Here is a 19,464-nt window from a genome sequence, read left to right on the forward strand (position 1 = left end):
AGCTGGAAAAGAAAAAAAGAAAGTGGAGATTTAAACCCGGGCAGCCTAACTGGATGGGCTGGTGAACTCCGGCACCCCCGTCCCCTTCCTGGGCAGTGCCCCTTCCAACATCTCTGCTTAAGCCACAGTGGGGGTGCTCTACCCAACAACTCGAGATTGAAACAAACACAGTCTTCCACTGGTTACTCCTACTTTCACTGCCACCTCTTCTTGAGGACCTGGTGTAAGAACTGGAAGGCTGGAAGAATTTTACTTGAATTCTGGTTGAAAATGAGCACGAGGGAGTTCTATTTAATTAAGTACCTGAAAGGGGAAAGAGGAAAAATCTTAAACTATAAAAAGGAAAAAGAAACTCGGTTGCTCTAGCTTAAAGTAGTTCATGAAGAGCAAAGTGGTCTATTGTTTGGGAAATAAAAGACTTAACAGGAAAATTTTAAATTAAGAAAGAATCACACCAAGGCATTTAAATCATGCTGTTTTTTTTTCTCTTCATTGTTGTTTTAGAACAATTCCCTTGGGAATTCTGAAACCTAAACCATTCTTTTTCTTCCACATTCTTTTTCTTTCTTTCTTTCTTTCTTTCTTTTTCTTTCTCTCTCTCTTCTCTCTCTCTCTCTCTCACACACACAGACACACACACACATACACACACACACAGCCCTGTTGTGCTGGAAGCCAGCATTTTTTTTTAAAAGCCTGCTACAAAGGAACATAACAATGAACAGCTCACAAAACCACAAATATTTGATAAGGAAATAAAATTAGGATTTAAGACTTCAAATATTTGGGATACTACTTATAAGCAGTAAGTACCAATTTGAACAATCTAAAAATTTTAAATCTAAGTAGGCACAGATATGACATTTGAAAGTTGCTGTGCACACAGCTGCTATCTTTTGTTGAATACTCCTAGTATCTTTAGAAAATAGAACAAACTTTCCCTTTGACCAAGTAAAGAGAGAAATGTGGACCATCAAGATGAAAGGTCTGGATCTGTTAAAAATAAAAACAGGCCCCAAATGGAGTCACCTGTGCTAAGCCCCACATCAGCAAACCAAGATTTAATATCTAACCTGACTGCAGTTTCAGCCTCTCCCAGGAATGTGACCTTTCACTAGTCAATCTGGAATTCCCTGGTCGGTAATGGTGGGGTCATCTGCCTGAGAGACCCCTGCCCTCCCCTAAAGGAAGGTGACTTTGCCTGAAACAAACCACTTCTTGTTGGAAACTTCCTTTTTCCACCCCCCTTCTTCCAATAAAAGCCTTTCATTTTATGCAGCTCCTTGGAGTTCCTTTCTATCTGCTAAAATGGGATGCTGCTGGATTCACGAATCATTAAATAAACTCAATCAGATCTTCAAATTAACTCAGATGAATTTCGTTGTTTTTTTTTTTTTTTTTTTAAACAGGTCGAAACCAAGGCTTCCCTGACAGAGACGTGCAAGATAAAATCCAACCATCCTGCTGTCCCCTGTTCACATGACCTGTGAAGCCTATCATTTCTTAGCTTGTACATGTTTGTTTCCTAGGGAGAACACAATGGGAATTATTGATTTCTAGTAATGTTGTGGTATACACTGAAAGAAAACAGTGAGATGGAAGGGCTGATTGTGGTCATTTTTCCTTGCATTCATTTCAGACCTTCCTCCCAGGCCCTATGACACAACTACCAAAGACCAGAAAGAACTCCACATGTAACAAAGATGATACAAAAAATCTCAGACAGAAGTGGGATGAGGGTGGAGAGGAGCCTTCTCGCATCTGTGACCTCAAGCCACAAAATGGAATGAATGGCCAATCCTCAATAGCATAATGGCACACCTGTTGGGGATCTCTGCCCATGCGGCTTCCCAAAGGAGGCTTGTTCTCTTTCTTCCATCTTAGACAAAGTAGTGGCCCCTCTCTCCAAAGACCTCTCCTTTACAGAAATCTAATTCTCGTACTGGGAGGCCTCAGTGAACTATTTGCTGTCTAACACACCTTCACTAGGAGGAAATTCATTTCAAAGTCCAAAATAAGGATCCAAATATCTAATTCCTATGAAATGTATAATCATTCCTGGCATATGTGAGTTAAACTAACCCTTAAAACATAAAGTGGTACAACTGAAAATAAATACTGGTGTTCAATTAATGCAAGTATTTGGCAAGATGTACTGGGTCCCATTTCTCCAGAAGAAGGGATGCTTTCTATTGTTTTCATATATGGGACTCAGACTTTTGAAACCCAAAGTAAACAGGAGTATCAAGTGCATGATACTTTTGAGGGTTTCTTAGTTTTTCTTCTATAATCTGTTTTACCAAGTTCTATTTCTTATAATTACTGCCCCCCCCCACTATAGATAAAAGTAACAGTAATAACACTATTTTGTACTTAATAACAATGCTTACCCACCAATCTCCCTACCAGGGATGGGGATGAATGGAAGATAGTCTGACAAAGCACTCAGAGCTCTGTAGGAAGGCATTCCCAGCATGAAGCCTTGCTGTGATTAAATAACACCTTTCCTCTAAGGATCTAAAAGTATCTCACAAAACTCAGTAACCCTTCAAAAGATTGCTGTGATGTAAAACAGAGCTGAGCTTTATTATTTAAAAGAAAAGAACCAGATAGGCTAGGACCACTAACTTTGTGATATAAATTTAAGAGATCCCAGGGTCAGGCTCAGAACACAGGTCAGTGGAAGGCCAAATCCACAAGGCAGTGTGTTACGTGCATCACAATTTGAACAACAAATCTGTGCCGAAGAATGCCAAGAGGAGATGTTTCATTCTTGGGCCATGTGTATGCCATCAGTCTGCAAAGAAACTGTTCACGTGGTTCTGTGGCCAAGAATGAGAAACAAATAATGTGAAAAGCTATCATCACAGCCCTTGGGAGCACCTAACTGAAAAGCAAAACAAATAATGGTATACTTCAGAAGCATTCTTCATGAAATTGGCCTCCACACACAAGATGGAGACTTTAGGTAGTAGATAGAAAGTAATGGACACCAGACTACAAACATAACAGGTTTGAACAATATCACAGCTCTATGTATGTCACAGTACTAATCTCACTTACAGTTAGGATCACAGATAAGGGTTTTTTTTTTTTTCCTACAAATAAGTTTTCTTTCAAAGTTTTGTTAAAACTCCCCTAGCCTAAAAGAAAAAAAATATTCTGAATTTCTGCCAAGGTACCACACAATTCAAGTTCTCAAGCCTTTCTGTACCTTCATTTTTCTTCTGGCTACATGCGACATTACTTCTGGAGAGTAAACGTGGGAGATAGGAATGAAGAAAGAAGGAAGGGCAGCCTGGGTGGCTCAGCGGTTTAGCGCCGCCTTCAGCCCAGGGCCTGATCCTGGAGACCCCGGATTGAGTCCCATGTCAGGCTCCTTGCATGGAACCTGCTTCTCCTCTGCCTGTGTCTCTGCCTCTCTCTTTCTCTCTCTCATTCTCTCTCTCTCATGAATAAATAAATAAAATCGAAAGAAAGAAAGAAAGAAAGAAAGAAAGAAAGAAAGAAAGAAAGAAAGAAAGAAAGAAAGAAAAAGAAAGGAAAGGAAAGAGGGAAGGAAGGAAGGAAGGAAGGAAGGAAGGAAGGAAGGAAGGAAGGAAGGAAGGAAGGAAGGAAGGAAGGAAGGGAGGGAGGGAGGGAGGGAGGAAGGAAGGAAAATGGAGATCCAACAAGTTCAGGGGTCAAAAAAAGGCCTCCCATCCTTTTTTTTTTTTTTTTAATTTTATTTATTTATTCATGAGAGACTCAGAGAGAGGAGCACAAACATAGGCAGAGGGAGAAGCAGGCTCCCTGCAAGGAGCTCGATGCAGAACTCAATCCCAAGACTCCGAGATCACCACCTGAGCCAAAAGCAGACACTCAACCACTGAGCCACCCAGGTGGCTCCCATCTACTTCTAAGATATTCATAAAGACTGTACTTATATGGATTCTTTCTAAATACCACATAAGAACACCCTTGAACTTATTCATACTAAGGCATGTTTCTCTACATACAAACACACAACTTTGTCTGAAAACTAGAGATAGAAACTTCTATTGAGAGAGAGATCAAAATGGTACTTAGGGAAAACTAGACTTTAATGCTTTCCTGTCAACGACCACAAAGCCATTCTTTCCCCTGTTTCTCCATTTTTAAACAAGGAGGACACTTTACAAGCATATGCTGTGCTACAGCAAGATAAATTGTAAGATGGAATTTTGAGCTCTGATTATGATTGTCAGTTATGGGCTATAAGTACTAATGCATCATTATAGGAACCAAAAAGCAGAGTTTCCTATAAAGAAAAAAGGAAAAGAAAAAAAAAAGAAAAAAGGAAAAGGTTGAGTAGGAACTCTGACAGTTTAGTCTGCAGTCCTCATCTGGTCTTGCAGAGCTGTAGTATTTTTAAAGACTGGAATAGGGACATTGCCGTCAGAATAAAGAAAGCCTACTTCAGAATAAAAGACAATGTGGCTGGTAGGTACTTACTATCCTAGAATCACCTTCAAATACAGCCCTAACTCTACCCAAGATGCCACTTTTAATCTGAAACCTCAAATTGCAGTGATCAAGTGGTGAGAGAGCCAATAATAATAGCTAATAATAGCCAATAAAAAGAGGACATAATGTACTTCCAGAAAGGCCTGGGGCACCATACATCCAAGGAGCAAGGTTAAGGCCAGACTGCGGGAGGAGTAGTCCCTGACGTCATCAGTTGCCTGCATCAGGAAAGCTGCAAAAGGCTGGAAATCAGTGAACCAGCTGCAGTTAGTTCTTCAACCCATCAGCATATCACTCCTGCTTTGTGCATCTCCATTAAAGGAGGACCAAAACTGTGCATGTCACCAGAGCAGAAGTCCCATTTCTAGCAGCTGAAATGGCACATGAACACGATGAGGCTCCTTATACGGAACGGGGACGTGAACATGACAGTCCTTCATTCATTCTGCTCTCCGAAACCACCTGCCTGTCTCAGCTGCAGTGAGCAAGAGGAACATAACAGCATGACCTAAGGAGGCGCCAGGCAGAAGCCAGACAAACAGCCAGGGAATAAAGGCTTCAAAACTTCCCTCAAATAATCACTCAGGGTTGCACTTTTGGATGTTTGGCCTGAGCCTCACTGCTGACATAAGGATTATCAAGTTTAGCTTAAGACTTTGCTGGTAAGGCCAAATGACCTATTAGAGAGTGAATTAAAACAGCTATATACAAACAGGATGCCAAGCAGTTCTGCTGAGCACCTCAATACTCAAAATGCCAAGGGACTTCCCCTCCCTGCAGAGCCGTTTAATTTTAAAGAGCAGCAAGAAAAAAATGTGGGGTTGAGGTAGGAGGAAGGAAGAGGCCAGAGGCCATGATGACAGGGCTGCTGAGCCTCCACTGAACCTCGGCACACAACCCATACAAGGCACACAACCCATACAACCGATGCTCTGCCCTGCTCCACGAAAGCACGCACGTAGAATTAGCATCAGAGATGGGCAGCTGGGAGTTCAGTTTGCTACAAAATTCATTCCAGAGAAAGCCTTGCCTCGGGGCATTGATATTACTGCTTTAGCAGGTCGAAACTGTCCCCTGGGGACTCCTGGCTAGAAGAGACTCTTCAATGCACCCAGTGGGTGACTTTTCAGAACTAATGTAGGTAATGTTTCTGCAGATAAATCCTTTCCTTCAGAAAGTCTCTTCGTGTTCATTCAAGTATGTCACCACTCTTTTAAATCTTCAGTTTGGTCACCTTCCCTCAGGTATTATTCATAATTGTCCCTTAAACACATGCAACAAAAGATGAGTGATCTTGTATTATATATTAGACAGGAAGTTCAAGTCAGCAGAAAGAAACCCCTGAAATGGAGCACTGGGGACAGGAGCAGAGCTGAGTCCTGCTTGGCCTGGCAGTCTCTCAGCCGAGTGGCTTGAGGGAGGCTAGGCATAAAGGGGCTGACTACTGTGCCAAGCAACACATTCAGAAAAAGAACAAAGTGAGACGGGAGGAGAACACAAGGTCACCGGGCTCAGCCCAGCTCCATTCTGACTTTTCCAACAGGAGGACAGCATCCAGAAGTTAAAGAGCAAATCAGATACTCATCAAAACATCAGACAACAGCAAGAGTACACATACACATAAATAACAATTGTCCAAGTAATAGCTAGGGTTGTGATGGCTCCCTGGGAGATGGGAGAGAGGCTGCCACATGTTATCTTGGATTTTCAATGAAGTCATCTTATACAGGGAGACGTGTGAGATACTATGTCCTGGGTCAGAACCCCAGTGAACCAGCAGCCCCAGTTGCACCACTGCAGCATTACATATTAAGACACACACCTGGTTGTCTATATTCATTTCAGATGGCCTCCTTCCATTTGCAAAGGGCTATAGGTCAATAAGCAAAGGCTTTAGAAGAGGGATACGCTTATCACAACCCCACCCCTCCCACACCTCAGGAGTTACAAGAACAAGACGCCTACAATTTAAGAAAGTGGTATCCATGTTTTAACCTACAATTGAGAGACTGAACTCTGACAGGTGGTCTGGTTGACTTACATTCTGTGTTTTCACTTTTAATTTGTAACAATAATGTTCCCATTTGAACAGGAATTATAAAACTGTTTCATCAGTGGGATATAGGAAAGAGGACATTGTTTCTTAATTAGTCATCACCAACTTAATAGGTTTCCTGGCATTGTGGACTTCACTCTTGTTTCTTGTTTCTTTTTTTTTTTTCACTCTTGATTCTTTGATCTCTTTGCACCAATGTCCTCTAATAACACTTAGACATTGTTGGCACCAAGTCTACCCAATCGAACACGGTTCCATTTGGTCTGGTCTCTAAACAACAGGCTGCTTTAAAGAAGACAGTGCTGTTACCAACTCTGGGTACAGATTTTATTCAGCTACTCGTTTGTCTACACTATAGTTAAAAACATACAGTGGAGTATATATACACTATGGGCTACTATTCGTCTTAAAAAGAAACAAAATCCTAACACATGCTACAACATTGATGAACCTTGAAAATATGTAGCTGAAATAAGCCAAAAAATAAAAGGGCAAAATATTGTATGATTCCATTCATATGAGATACCTACAACAGTCAAATTCATAGAGCCAGAAGCAGAATTTGGGCCGGGGGGTGGGGGGGCGGGTTTGCCAGGGGCTGAGGGGAGGAAAGAACGAGTAATTACTATTTAATGGGTGCAGAGTTTCAATTTGGGATGACAAAAACATTCTAGAGATGGGACAGTGGCAATGGGTGCACAACAATGTGAACTGCACTTACTGCCACTGAATTCTACACTTAAAATTGATTAAAATGGGAAATCTTATATATATTTTACCACAAAACACAATGGACCCCAAATGAACCATAACCCAACTCACTTCATTTGTGAACTATATACCAAATGATACGACTGGATCCCTAGAAATGACTGCATAAAAGAGATGAATATTTCCCACAATAGTAACAGGCACCCTGTTCAGAGTTCACAGGAATGTAATTAGAGGAACCAACGACAACAGTGTATTTGTTCTCCCTTCCCCAAATACATGGAAAATCTAGCTTAGTGTTTTATATGTAGTAGCTATTCAAGGAAATATTTATTTTCTTGATTTTTAAAAAAGATTATTTATTTATTTATTCATGAGAGACACAAAGAGAGGCAGAGACATAGGCAGAGGGAGAAACAAGCTCCTTATGGGGGAGCCTGATGTGGGATTCGATCCTAGGACCCCGAGATCACAACCTGAGCCAAAGGCAGACACCCAACCACTGACCCACTCAGGTACCCCCTGAAATATTTATTTTCTATTGTCAGTGTCTATGCCAAACCATGGCCTCTATCTTGTCATTGTGCAGGTTAGACCCTTCTAAATCCAGCATTCCCTGCCTGAGCCAAAACAACACATAGGAGTATTCCAGTACCACTGCGAAGACAAATAACCAATAAACGTAAATTCAAAATAGAGTGAAGAGAGGGGGAAAAAAACATCGTGTATGAACAGGCTAAAAGGAGGTGCATCATTCTAGAATGGATGTTGGCTGTCAACAATTAGCCAAGTGCTCATTTTCCAGTTTCATTTTAACAGTGGTTTCACCTCACTGACAGTCATGTCTCTGGTTGCCCTCATTAGTGTTTTAAGACTTCACTTTCCAGACAAAGTGACACATAAAACAAAGGCAGAGGAAAAATTTTGGTAAAATACTGCTTAGATATGAATCTTCCTCCTGGCTCCCATCCTAATCCAATAGCCTAAAATAAGACCACATAAAACCAAACTGAAGCATTTCAAACTGCACTTTTCTTTTATCTCTGATGCTTGAAAAAACTGCCGAATCACCTGGCAAAAAAGTATTTCATGTCTTTTCATATACAATATTTCTATTACTAGCAAAACCTGTAAAAGCCCCTAATGCTTTCCTGCAATCTCCCATTTTCATGAGTTTTGTTTTTCAACTGTGAAGAATGGAGGCAGAGCCATATTTTATCATGAATAGCAAAATAACAGTGGCCTTATTTTGGCAAGATGTCTTGTCCCAGGTTTGTTCTTAAGCTCCACATTTTTCTGACAGTCATGCTAATTATAAAATTTGCACAACTTTACAATTTATAATTAATTATAATTTATTATATGATATATATTACATGTTATATAATTTATAACAAATTATAAAATTTATTTATAAGAGCAGTGTTCTTTATTTTTCATTCAATAATTTTTATTAATATATTCTGTAATAAGGCATAAATGAAATGGCAAAAGAAATCATTGTTCATCTTTCAAGTTAATGAATGTATACCACAGAGAAAAATAAAATTAGTCTTGGATGTATTCTGAAATAAAAAGAAGTATAAATTCAAGTTCATTATGATCCATATCAGCTGAATCTTGCTATGCGGAGTACTAAAGTTATAATCAAATTTAATTGAAAAATGAACTTCACTTATTAATGGAGGATTCTGAGTTATGAGCTATAGGTATATTTAATTTGAGGCTGTCCTTTTCTTGAATTTAGTAAACTTGTTTTAAAAAAAGAAATAAGCAGGGGCACCTGAGTGGCTCAGTCAATTAAAAATCTGTCTTTGGGTCAGGTCATGATCCCAGGGTTCTGGGATGAGCTGTAGGAGACTCTCTGCTCAGTGGGGAGTCTGCTTCTCCCTCTCCCTTCCCCCAGCTCGTGCTCTTGGGCGCTTTCTCTGTCAAGATAAATAAATCTTTAAAAGTAAAATTAAAAAAGAAAGAAACATTTTCTAGAAAAGATTAAATAGAAATTTAAATTTAAATAGAAATTTCTATTAAGTAGAAATTCAATAGGATTGACTGTTAACTAAATTATTTATAACATAATTAGTATATATCTTGAGGGTCTATTAAATATGAGCATTACATCTAGTCTTAAAGTTGTGTTGGGTGAAGCAAAAGAAAATTAAACTAAACTCTAATCATTTAAGTGTCAGCAAACTTTTTCCATAAAGGCAAGGTGTTCATATGGTGTCTGTCACAGCTCCTCAACTCTGGCATTGTAGCACTAAAGCAGTCAGTGCATAAACAAATGAGGGTGGCCATGTTCCAATAAAACCTTATTTATGGATGCTGGCCTTGAATTTTACATGATTTTTACATGTCCTAAAATATTACTCTTGATTTTTTTTCACGCATTAAAAAACATTCACAGTTGGAGGGCCACATGCAAAACATGTGGTAGGACATATCTGGCCCTCAGATGATAGTTTAACGGCCCCTGTTCTACGAGGTTACAATCTCTAGTATGGGGTGTAAAAAAAAATCTCCCCTATGGCAAAGAGAAAACCTTTTTCTTCTCCTCTTCCCAAATCTGATTTCTGTAAAAAATCAGTCAATCTGGAACAACAAAGTGCTTGAGAGGTACAAGAACATTGCCAAACACTGGGGAGCACATGACAGCTCTCTGCATAATCAAAGTGAGGAGAGGAGGGAAGAATGTTGTAACTGGGATGGGCCTTACTATTACAGAAGAGGTACTGTGTTTGAAGAAGGAGCAGAATTTGCACACAAGATTGCAGTCAAAGAAGCAGAGAGACAAGGATAAAACCCAAAAAGTAGCCCTACAAGGCAGTAAATTAAAAAAAGAAAAAAAATTCAGTGGCAGGGAAAAATCCAGGAGGTCCATTACCACTAGAACCAAGAGAAGGCCACATTTGAAGGAGAAAAGGGCTTCATATTGTCAGTGTGGTTACTGGGAAAAGGTAAAAGTAGGCCAAGGCCCTAAAACAGGGGCCCTGGTGATCCTTAACAAAGTGTTGTTTCAGTTCAACAACAGAGTGAGAGCCAGGTTTCAGGAATTAGATAGGGAATAGTTTGAAAAGGATGACGGCAGAAGAATGGCTTTTTAGAGAAATGAACTCTTATTTCTTTATTAAAAAACAAAACAAAACAAAAAACAAGGGATGCCTGGGTGGCTCAGTGGTTGAGCGTCTGCCTTGAGCGCGGGGCATTGTCCCGCGGTCCCATGATGGAGTCCCACATCAGGCTCTCCTCGAGGAGTCTACTTCTCCCTTTGCCTGTGTCTCTGCCTCTCTCTGTGTGTCTCTCATGAATAAATAAATAAAATCTTAAAAACAAAAACAAAAGCATTCTACTGAAAGACGCTGCTACCTTCCTGGCAACTTACTCTGAAATTGAACACTTCTATTCAGAAAGTTGTTTCTTACATGACATTTTTATACCTTTTGAAATCAAATGGCCCGATGTGTGCAGTAAGATCAATCATTAACAAAAGCTGCATCCATCTTAAACATTGAAACAAAACACAGCCAAGACTTCAACAAACTCTTCTGGAAGATAGTTACTTAAAAAATAAAAACAAAAACAAAAAACAAATGGTCAGTTCCTATCTTCCTAAATGCATGCCTGTCTTTCCTTTTTTTTGACATTTGTATTTTGACAGTTTCAGACTTACGGTAAAGTTGTAAGAATAATAAAAAGAATTTCTGGATAACTTTCATCCTTCCTGTTTCTACCTCCTACTTTTTTTTTTTTTTTTTTTTTACCTCCTACTTTAAGAAACAAATTCTTTAGCTGAATTTCTGATTTTGTTTTCTGGTTTTTGTAATGTAGTTATTGTCAACAAATTTTAGCCATTCAGTTTAAAAACTGTTGGGGCCTAAGCAGTTTTGTTAAATTGTCTGTGATGCAGTTACAACTTGCAGGAAAGAAAAACACAGTGTGAGCTCACTTCACTGAACTCCTGCTTGTTTGGGACTTATGTGGCTCTTTTATCAGTGAGGTGAGGTCTTTCATTAGCTCTGCCCTGTTCTCTCTCTCCTCTCCCTCTGGGACTCTGACTAAATGTGTAGGTTGGATCTCCACACTCTCCTATGTCTCCATGTTTCTCATCCTCTCAGCTCAAATTTTTACCTTTCTCTCTGCTCATGCAATGTTCTGGATAATTTCTTCTGACCTAACTTCCAGCCCACTACATCTCTTCAGCTATGTCTACTTTGCCGCTAAACGCATCCACTGAGCTCCTAATTTCAGTTACTGCATTTTACAGTTCTAGCATTTCTATTTGGCTTTCAAAACTGCTATGTCACTTTGCTTTTATAACAGTTCCCAATTATGTGATAACAATTTTACGTTTGGCTTTTTGTTCTCTCAATACAGTAATTATAGCTGTTTTCTGCCTAAGTCCCATGACCCCAGTATCTCATGTCTTTGAGTTGTGGATGTCTGCTCATGGGGGGTGGTCTCCTCACAGGCCTGGTTATCTTTGTGTACTGGCCACTTCAGGATTTGGTAAAGTTCCTTGGAGGAATATTATTAGGTGGAGAGTTTAATCACTGTCTCCCAGAGAGGATTTTTCTTTGCAACTGCCAAGTGCCTGGAGCACTCCTAGTCTAGAACCTCCTTCATCCATGTTCAAGAACTCATGGTTGCTCTACTTTCTCCTTTCCGATTCTTTTTTTTTTCCATCTGTAATTCTTTTTAAAATCTTTTTTATTTTCCATTTAGAATCTTAATAATTTTTACACCACTTAAAGATCCTCTTTGTCATATTTTTCCCTATTTTCCATCTCTTCACCTTTGCCAGAGATTTTATCTTCCAATCCTAAATGCAATATATATATATGTGAGTATACAGATATAATTTCCATGGATTCTCTTATTCTCTAATTGACCTTTTCCGAAATATCTAAACTTGACAAGTGAAATTCTTCTGAAAGTTGTATGTTTGCTCCTCTAACACATTTCCTACTTCACATGATTATCAAAAATAATGTGACTGCTTTCGATGCTTTCGGCAAAAACTATTACAAAATATTAGTATGTCTAAGGGAATTGAATTTAATAAGTGTCAATAGTTATACGCATAAATAGCTTAAAGAAGAAGTGAAATCTGTTTAGTGATTTTACCTGAAAATTAAATTTCATGTCACAGAAAAAAAATTTCAAGTCACAGAAATATCAGGTAGTAGAAACAACACCATAGCTATGGTGGTAATGAGAGACAATAACTTTATTCCACATTCAATTTGCTGTTGTTTATCCTGCTATATAGTGCAATGGAACATTTAGTGATAGACTTTCAAGGAAAGCCTTTCTGAAAGAGTTAAGTTTTGAGGGAGAAAAAAGAATACTAAAGAGCCATGTGACTAAAAAGTAATTTTTTAAAAGAGTTTATTTATTTATTCATGAGAGACACAGAGAGAGAGGCAGAGACAGGCGGAGAGAGCAGCAGGCTCCATGCAGGGAGCCCGATGTGGGACTCGATCCTGGGACTCCAGGATCACGCCCTGGGCCGAAGGCAGGCACTAAACCGCTGAGCCACCCAGGGATCCCCTAAAAAGTAATTTTTAATAACAATATATAATATGGCTGAATATTGAACTGGATAATGGATAATGAAAGACACGATATTTTCTTCCTTAAAAATAATATAGTTTCTGGAATGCTAGTTAAGCATCCAATTCTTGATTTTGGCTCAGGTCATGATCTCAAGGTGATGAGATCAAGCCCTGCACTCAGTGGGGAGTCAGTTAGAGATTCTCTCCCTCCCTCTGCCCTTTCCTCCCACTTGAACTCTCTCTAAATAAAATTTTTTAAAAAATTAGTTTCTAAACACTATAGTCTTTGTAGTCATTAATGTCTGTTTTTTTTTTTTTTTTTTTTTTAAGTAGGCTCCATGTACAACAGAGGGCTCAAACTCATGACCCCAAAATCAAGAGTCCCATGCTCTACTGACTGAACCAGCCAGGTGCCCCTAAAATCTTTTTTTTTTTTTTAAATTACTATATAGGGGGCAGCCCGGGTGGCTCAACAGTATAGCACCGCCTTCAGCCCAGGGCCTGATCCTGGAGTCCTGGGATCAAGTCCCATGTCGGGCTCCTTGCATGAAGCCTGCTTCTCCCTCTGCCTGTGTCTCTGCCTCTCTCTGTGTGTGTCTCTCATGAATAAATAAATAAAATCTTTAAAAATAAATAAGTAAAATAAATTACTATATAGTTCTCAATCATTCAAAAATGAATGAAATATTTGAGTTACTGTCATTTATATCTTTATATCTTTCAAGAAAAGTCTCAATGTAGCTAGATAGACTAAAACATATTTTCAAGGAGAGTATTAAAAATTAATATGGTTTAGGGGCACTTGGGTGGTGCAGTTGGTTAAGCATCAGGCTCTTGGATTCAGCTCAGGGCATGACCCCAGTGTCATTATATCAGCCTGGATTGGGGCTCTGTGCTCAGCGGTGAGTCTGCTCTCCTTCTCCCTCTCCCTTTGCCCCTCCTCCGGCTCACACACTCTCTAAAATGAATAAATCTTAAATGAAAAAGCAAAAATTTATCTCCATTTTACTTGATTTATATTTTCCAAGATTTTTAAATGTCTGAAAAAAATGGCACTTTCATGGGGTCCATGTTTGATTCTGAACCTATAGCACTTTCTTCCTATTACTTCCCAAACCTACCAACTGTGCCTTTATTTGCATGACATCACCTCCTCTGGTGAGTACAAGCTAGGGCTCTGATGCCTCCTCTTCACTCTGTAGCTAGAAGCTATGCTTTCACACCGTTAATACTGTATCCCTGTTCAATCTGCTGAGAGCACAGTTTTGGAAGTGATTCTACTGCTTAAGGCCAGTTCAGAGGCCCTCCCAAACAGACTGCCATTAAGACCACTTCTCGCTCCAAAGCTGGCTGTGACCAACTGTTCTACTTCAAGGAGGCAATTATTTCTGGCAGTATGTCTTTAGGTCAGCTTTTCTCTAATTACAAGTTTATCACTGCCTTATGGATAAATCAATAGCATCTTTGTTCCTATCTCTTGGATCAGAAATAGAAACTCTTGAGGGGACATGATCCTATGAATTTGGCCTAGGTCTTCTTTATTTGTACTTTCTCCTTCCGGGGCTGTCAGTCTTCCATAACTAAATATGTTCATTCCTTTTCTGGTTCAAAAAACATAGGAGAATGATTTTTTAGTTGTCAGTTCTTCCAAAGTCCTTCTTAAGGTAAGAAAATTCTTATTTTATCTAGGAATAACTCAATACTGGTCTATTACTGCTGCAACAACTCTCCAAAGAGCTGTACAAAAGAAAAATGTGGCTTCTACCTCCCAAAGTCATTAAAGACTTTTTTTCTTTCTTATTAAGGCACCCAGAACACATAATAATACACCAAGCCAAAAGGACCAATTCTCTTCATGGAGTAGAATAGCAATTGGCTGTTACTTATTAAATTCTTACAGCAATGAGCAATGACTTGCTTTCTCATTTGTTTCTCTTTGAATAGTAGATGAAGTTGATTTTTTTCCAAGGCTGCTTCTCATCACCAGCGTTCCTGATCCTTGACCTATGCAGCTGTTAATATGCTACACACATATGCTTGGGCTCCTGAACAACCAATGCAGTTAACCTTTTGGTTTTCTCCAAGTCAGTTCCTATCTTGTTAGTGAAATTGATGTTCTTTCTTTCTAAACATAATAACTGTATCTAGTACAGAACTATATATATAATTCATTGGTTTTTATGAATCTTTTTCTCCCCAAGGGTTTCTAGGCCCATGGGTTCTCATGTTCTAATTGAGAAAGGCATGTTCATTCATAGTAATTCCAAAAGATGAGCTACTATGTCTACTTCAAAAACATAATTATTACCTCTTCTGTGTTTGGGCATGGGTCATTGCTGGAGGCCACATTTTACCTTTACTCCCAAAGAAAAGTTAATTCCTTAGATTGAATATAGGTGAAATTATATTTTCTGCAGCTAATGATTAAAAAGTAAAATACTGGTGACTGTCAAAGGACACTTCGTTCTATCTGTGTTCAAAGGGACTTCTCCTCCATACTCATAGCTTGCCCTACCATTTTGTACTGTACTGACTATTAACCATCTCTACCCCTCAAAGACGGGAAGCTCCTGGAAGGTAGGGACTAATTCATAATGAATTAGTTTTATCTGCAGGACATATGGTCTAGCAGATGCTATACAGTCAATAAGTATTTCTGTTGGTGTTAGTATTGCATTCAATTCAAAGTGTACTTAAGTAGACCCAGTTTTAGACTAACTGGTACACACCACTGCTCCAACATTTATGAAATGACTTTGAATTAGATCATCACAGTTCAAACAGGTATGCCCAACTTCAAATACCTAATGATTTCTACCTACACACTGAGAATCTTTATGGGAGGCAAGAGAAACAATGCTATCCTGTGATTTGAATCTTTTTGTTATAATTCAGACTCGGCTACTAACTAGCGGTAACCTCTGGCAAGTCACTTTAACCACAGTGGATCTTGTGCCCTTAGAAACAGAAGTGGATTAAATGGTCTCTAAGTCCCTAGCTGAGCCCAGCTCTAAAACTCTGATGAGGCATGACCCAGTAAGGGTACTACTAACATAGCAAGCCCTTGTTAACACTAGAGGGAGCTGCACCCATGTCATTACTGGGGTGGTTAGGAAGATTTCAAGGCAGAACATTGTTAAATTGGAAGGCTGGTTTTCCAGAATGAGAGAAATGAAGTATCAGATGAGACACCCATACTGTTCCTGCAGCTCTGCCATCACTTCCCTCTCAGAAATGTCACAGCACCTCGCACTTGACTTTCACCAGCACACCTTTTGAGCTTTAATTCTGATTCCAAAAGAATCAAGTCGGCTTGAGTCATTCCTACGGATTTCTTTTCCCCATTTAGTCTCCTTTCTTCTTTAATCAAACTAACAATAACAACAAAAAAGCAAAGTGATTAATGCTTTTATTGGAAAAGCCCCAGGAAATGAGATGGAGGAGGAGAAAGATGCGGCTCACATTCAAGTTAGGGCCTGGGAAAATCAGGAAATGACAGCTGAATTCATTAGCAGCTTGCCACTCAAACCAAAGCTACCACAGCTACTTTGAAAACAAGAAAACTACTAAAAAATGAGGAAAGCTATCAAGGAAAAGAAGAAATCGACATAGCTCTGCAGTGTAGGAGCCTGAATGCCTGCCTAAAACGAATGCCGTCACAGTCATATCAGGCTCTGCAGTAAGCAGTTCACAGCTGCCGAAGTGATGTCATTAATTAGAGGTAATGGGGTCACATCAGGCAGTTGGCAAGAAAAGTGCTAAATGACCAGATAAGGGAATGGAGGATGACGTGGGAAAGGAAAAAGAAAAAGCATTTTTAAAGCTAAAGCTTATTCTGAAGTTATATACACATACTTTCCTCCCAGCCTCAAAAACACACAAGGCCTTGAAAATATATGACCTGGGCAGCCCAGGTGGCTCAGTAGTTTAGCGCTGCCTTCAGCCCAGGGCCTGATTCTGGAGACCCAGGATCAAGTCCCATCTGTCGGGCTCCCTGCATGGAGCCTGCTTTTCCCTCTGCTGTGTCTCTGCCTCTCTGTGTGTGTCTCTCATGAATGAATAAAATCTTTAAAAAAGAAAATATATGACCTAAATCATTACAGAACAAGTAAAATGAAGAATCCAAAACCTCTCCATTTTATCCACTTCTGTTTCCATTTGCCCAGAGGCACAATGATGACATGTTAACCTGACAGAGATGGCATAAACCATGGATATTACAGAATGTAGTCTGTAGGAGAAGGATAAATGCAATCCTGAAGAATGCTTTTTATGGAAACTTCATAGATTACTTTAACACTCAGAAAGCAAAGCTTCAACAGTTAGAAAGAAACCACCTACTTTTCAGGACAGGGGCTATTCCTGAGTAAAAACAGATTACAAATAAACTTTAGAGAGTGACTGTGGATAAAGAGAAAGTCAACTAGAACAAAACAAACAATTCTTTTTCACTTAAAAAAAAGGCAAACTCGGGATCCCTGGGTGGCGCGGCGGTTTGGCGCCTGCCTTTGGCCCAGGGCGCGATCCTGGAGACCCGGGATCGAATCCCACATCGGGCTCCCGGTGCATGGAGCCTGCTTCTCCCTCTGCCTGTGTCTCTGCCTCTCTCTCTCTCTCTCTCTGTGACTATCATAAATAAAAATTAAAAAAAAAATCTTTAAAAAAAAAAAAAAAGGCAAACTCAGGATGCCTGGGTGGCTCAGTCAGTTAAGTGTCTGCCTTCAGCTCATGTCGTGATAGCAGGGTCCTGGGATCGAGTCCTGCACCAGGCTTCCTGCGCAGCAGATATTCTGATTCTCCCTCTCCCTCTGCTCCTACCCCTGCTAATGTGAGGAACTCTCTCGCTCACTCTCTCTCAAATAAATAAAATCTTTTTTAAAAACAAGCAAAGTCAGACCTTCAGAGGCAAAATACAGAGTAAAACTTACCAGGTTAAGATCAATGTATGCCTATGAGTCCAAGTAGGTAGGGTACTTGTTTCTGAAATCATCAGTTTAATTTCCAGTACTCTAAGAGATATCATAGCCTCAACAGATTCAAAAAGATTTCTCTTCCTTTAGGACATTAAAAAAAATTTTCAGCCAGACTTTTCAATGATCCTCAAGAGACGCATGAGAAAAATACACTTTACTTTTAAAAGGAGAATGATGTTTTCCCCTTTTTTTAGTACACATGCCAAAGGATTTCCAATTCACCCTGCTACATACTGACCTTCAAAATGTTTCGGCCATCAAATGATTCTCTTTCCTTGAAGATGTATTTGCCATCCGCTGTGTAGAGATTGTACCTGCCTTCAGCTGTAAATATTTCAAAGATAATGTTAGAAAAGAAGCTTGGGTTATTTATATTTGTTTTCTTTTGGGTTTCTATAGGTACACTAGGAAAATACTCATGTACTACCTGGAATGTGGCATAAGAGGAAAAACATCAGTCTGAGGTAAGAGATCCAGTGTCCAGTCTCAGCTCTGTCATCAATTCAGTATACGTTTATTCATTCAACACTGTCCAAGTACTCAAGGTGCTACCTAAATAGTTAACTATATTCTTTTTTAAAAATTGACGTATAGATGACATACGTTATGTTAGTTTCAGGTATACAACACAATGATTTGACAATTCTTTTTTTTTTTTTTAAGATTTTATTTATTTATTCATGAGAGACACAGAGAGAGAGAGAGGAGCAGAGACACAGACAGAGGGAGAAGCAGGCTCCTTGCAGGTAGGCCGACGAGGGACTCGATCCCAGGTCTCCAGGATCATGCCCTGGGCTGAAGGCAGTGCTAAACTGCTGAGCCACCAGGCTGCCCTGATTGGACAATTCTATACATTACTCAGTGCTTACCACCGTAAGTGTAGTCACCATCTGCCACACACCATCTGTCAAACAATGTTATTACAATATTATTGGCTATATTCCCTATGCTATACTTTTTACCTCTGTTAACTTATTTATTTTATAACTGGAAGTTTGTACCTCTTAATCCCCTTTTACCTATTTTGCCCACCCCACCCTCACCTCCCCTCTGGCAATAACCAGTTCATTCTATTTATAAATCTGCTTTGTGGGGATCCCTGGGTGGCGCAGCGGTTTGGCGCCTGCCTTTGGCCCAGGGCGCGATCCTGGAGACCCGGGATCGAATCCCACGTCGGGCTCCCTGCATGGAGCCTGCTTCTCCCTCTGCCTGTGTCTCTGCCTCTCTCTCTCTCTCTGTGTGACTATCATGAATAAATAAATAAAATCTTTAAAAAAAAAAAAAAAAAAAAAAAAAAAAAAAAAAAAAAAAATCTGCTTTGTTTGTTTTTTAGATTCTACGCATAAGTAAAATCATATAGTATTTGTCTTTTTCTTTCTGCTTTATTTCACTTTGCATAATACTCTTTTTTTTAAAGATTTTTTTTTAAGATTATTTATTTATTTATTTATTTATTTATAGAGACACAGAGAGAGAGGTACAGAGACACAGGCAGAGGGAGAAGCAGGCACCATGCAGAGAGCCTGACGTGGAACTCGATCCAGGGTCTCCAGGATCACGCCCTAGGCTGCAGGCGGCGCTAAACCACTGCACCACTGGGGCTGCCCTGCATAATACTCTCTTGGTCCATCATGTTGTCACAAATGGCAAGAGTTCATTCTTTTTTATGGCTGAGCTGTATTCC

The 19,464-nt window shown here is 39.6% G+C and overlaps 1 protein-coding gene across 4 annotated transcripts in view; it reads right to left on the reverse strand.

Annotated features, from left to right (window-relative positions):
- Window positions 1-19,464, reverse strand: part of ASCC1 (activating signal cointegrator 1 complex subunit 1) — a 105,573-nt gene that overhangs the window by 13,248 nt on the left and 72,861 nt on the right. For all 4 annotated transcript variants that reach the window (XM_038534276.1, XM_038534277.1, XM_038534275.1 and 1 more), the window contains exon 9: window positions 18,019-18,104. In XM_038534276.1, the coding sequence (XP_038390204.1) occupies window positions 18,019-18,104 (86 nt within the window). The remainder of the gene's footprint in view (window positions 1-18,018; window positions 18,105-19,464) is intronic.

This window comes from Canis lupus, chromosome 4, assembly GCF_011100685.1.
Source record: "Canis lupus familiaris isolate Mischka breed German Shepherd chromosome 4, alternate assembly UU_Cfam_GSD_1.0, whole genome shotgun sequence".
Classification (NCBI taxonomy): Eukaryota; Metazoa; Chordata; class Mammalia; order Carnivora; family Canidae; genus Canis; species Canis lupus.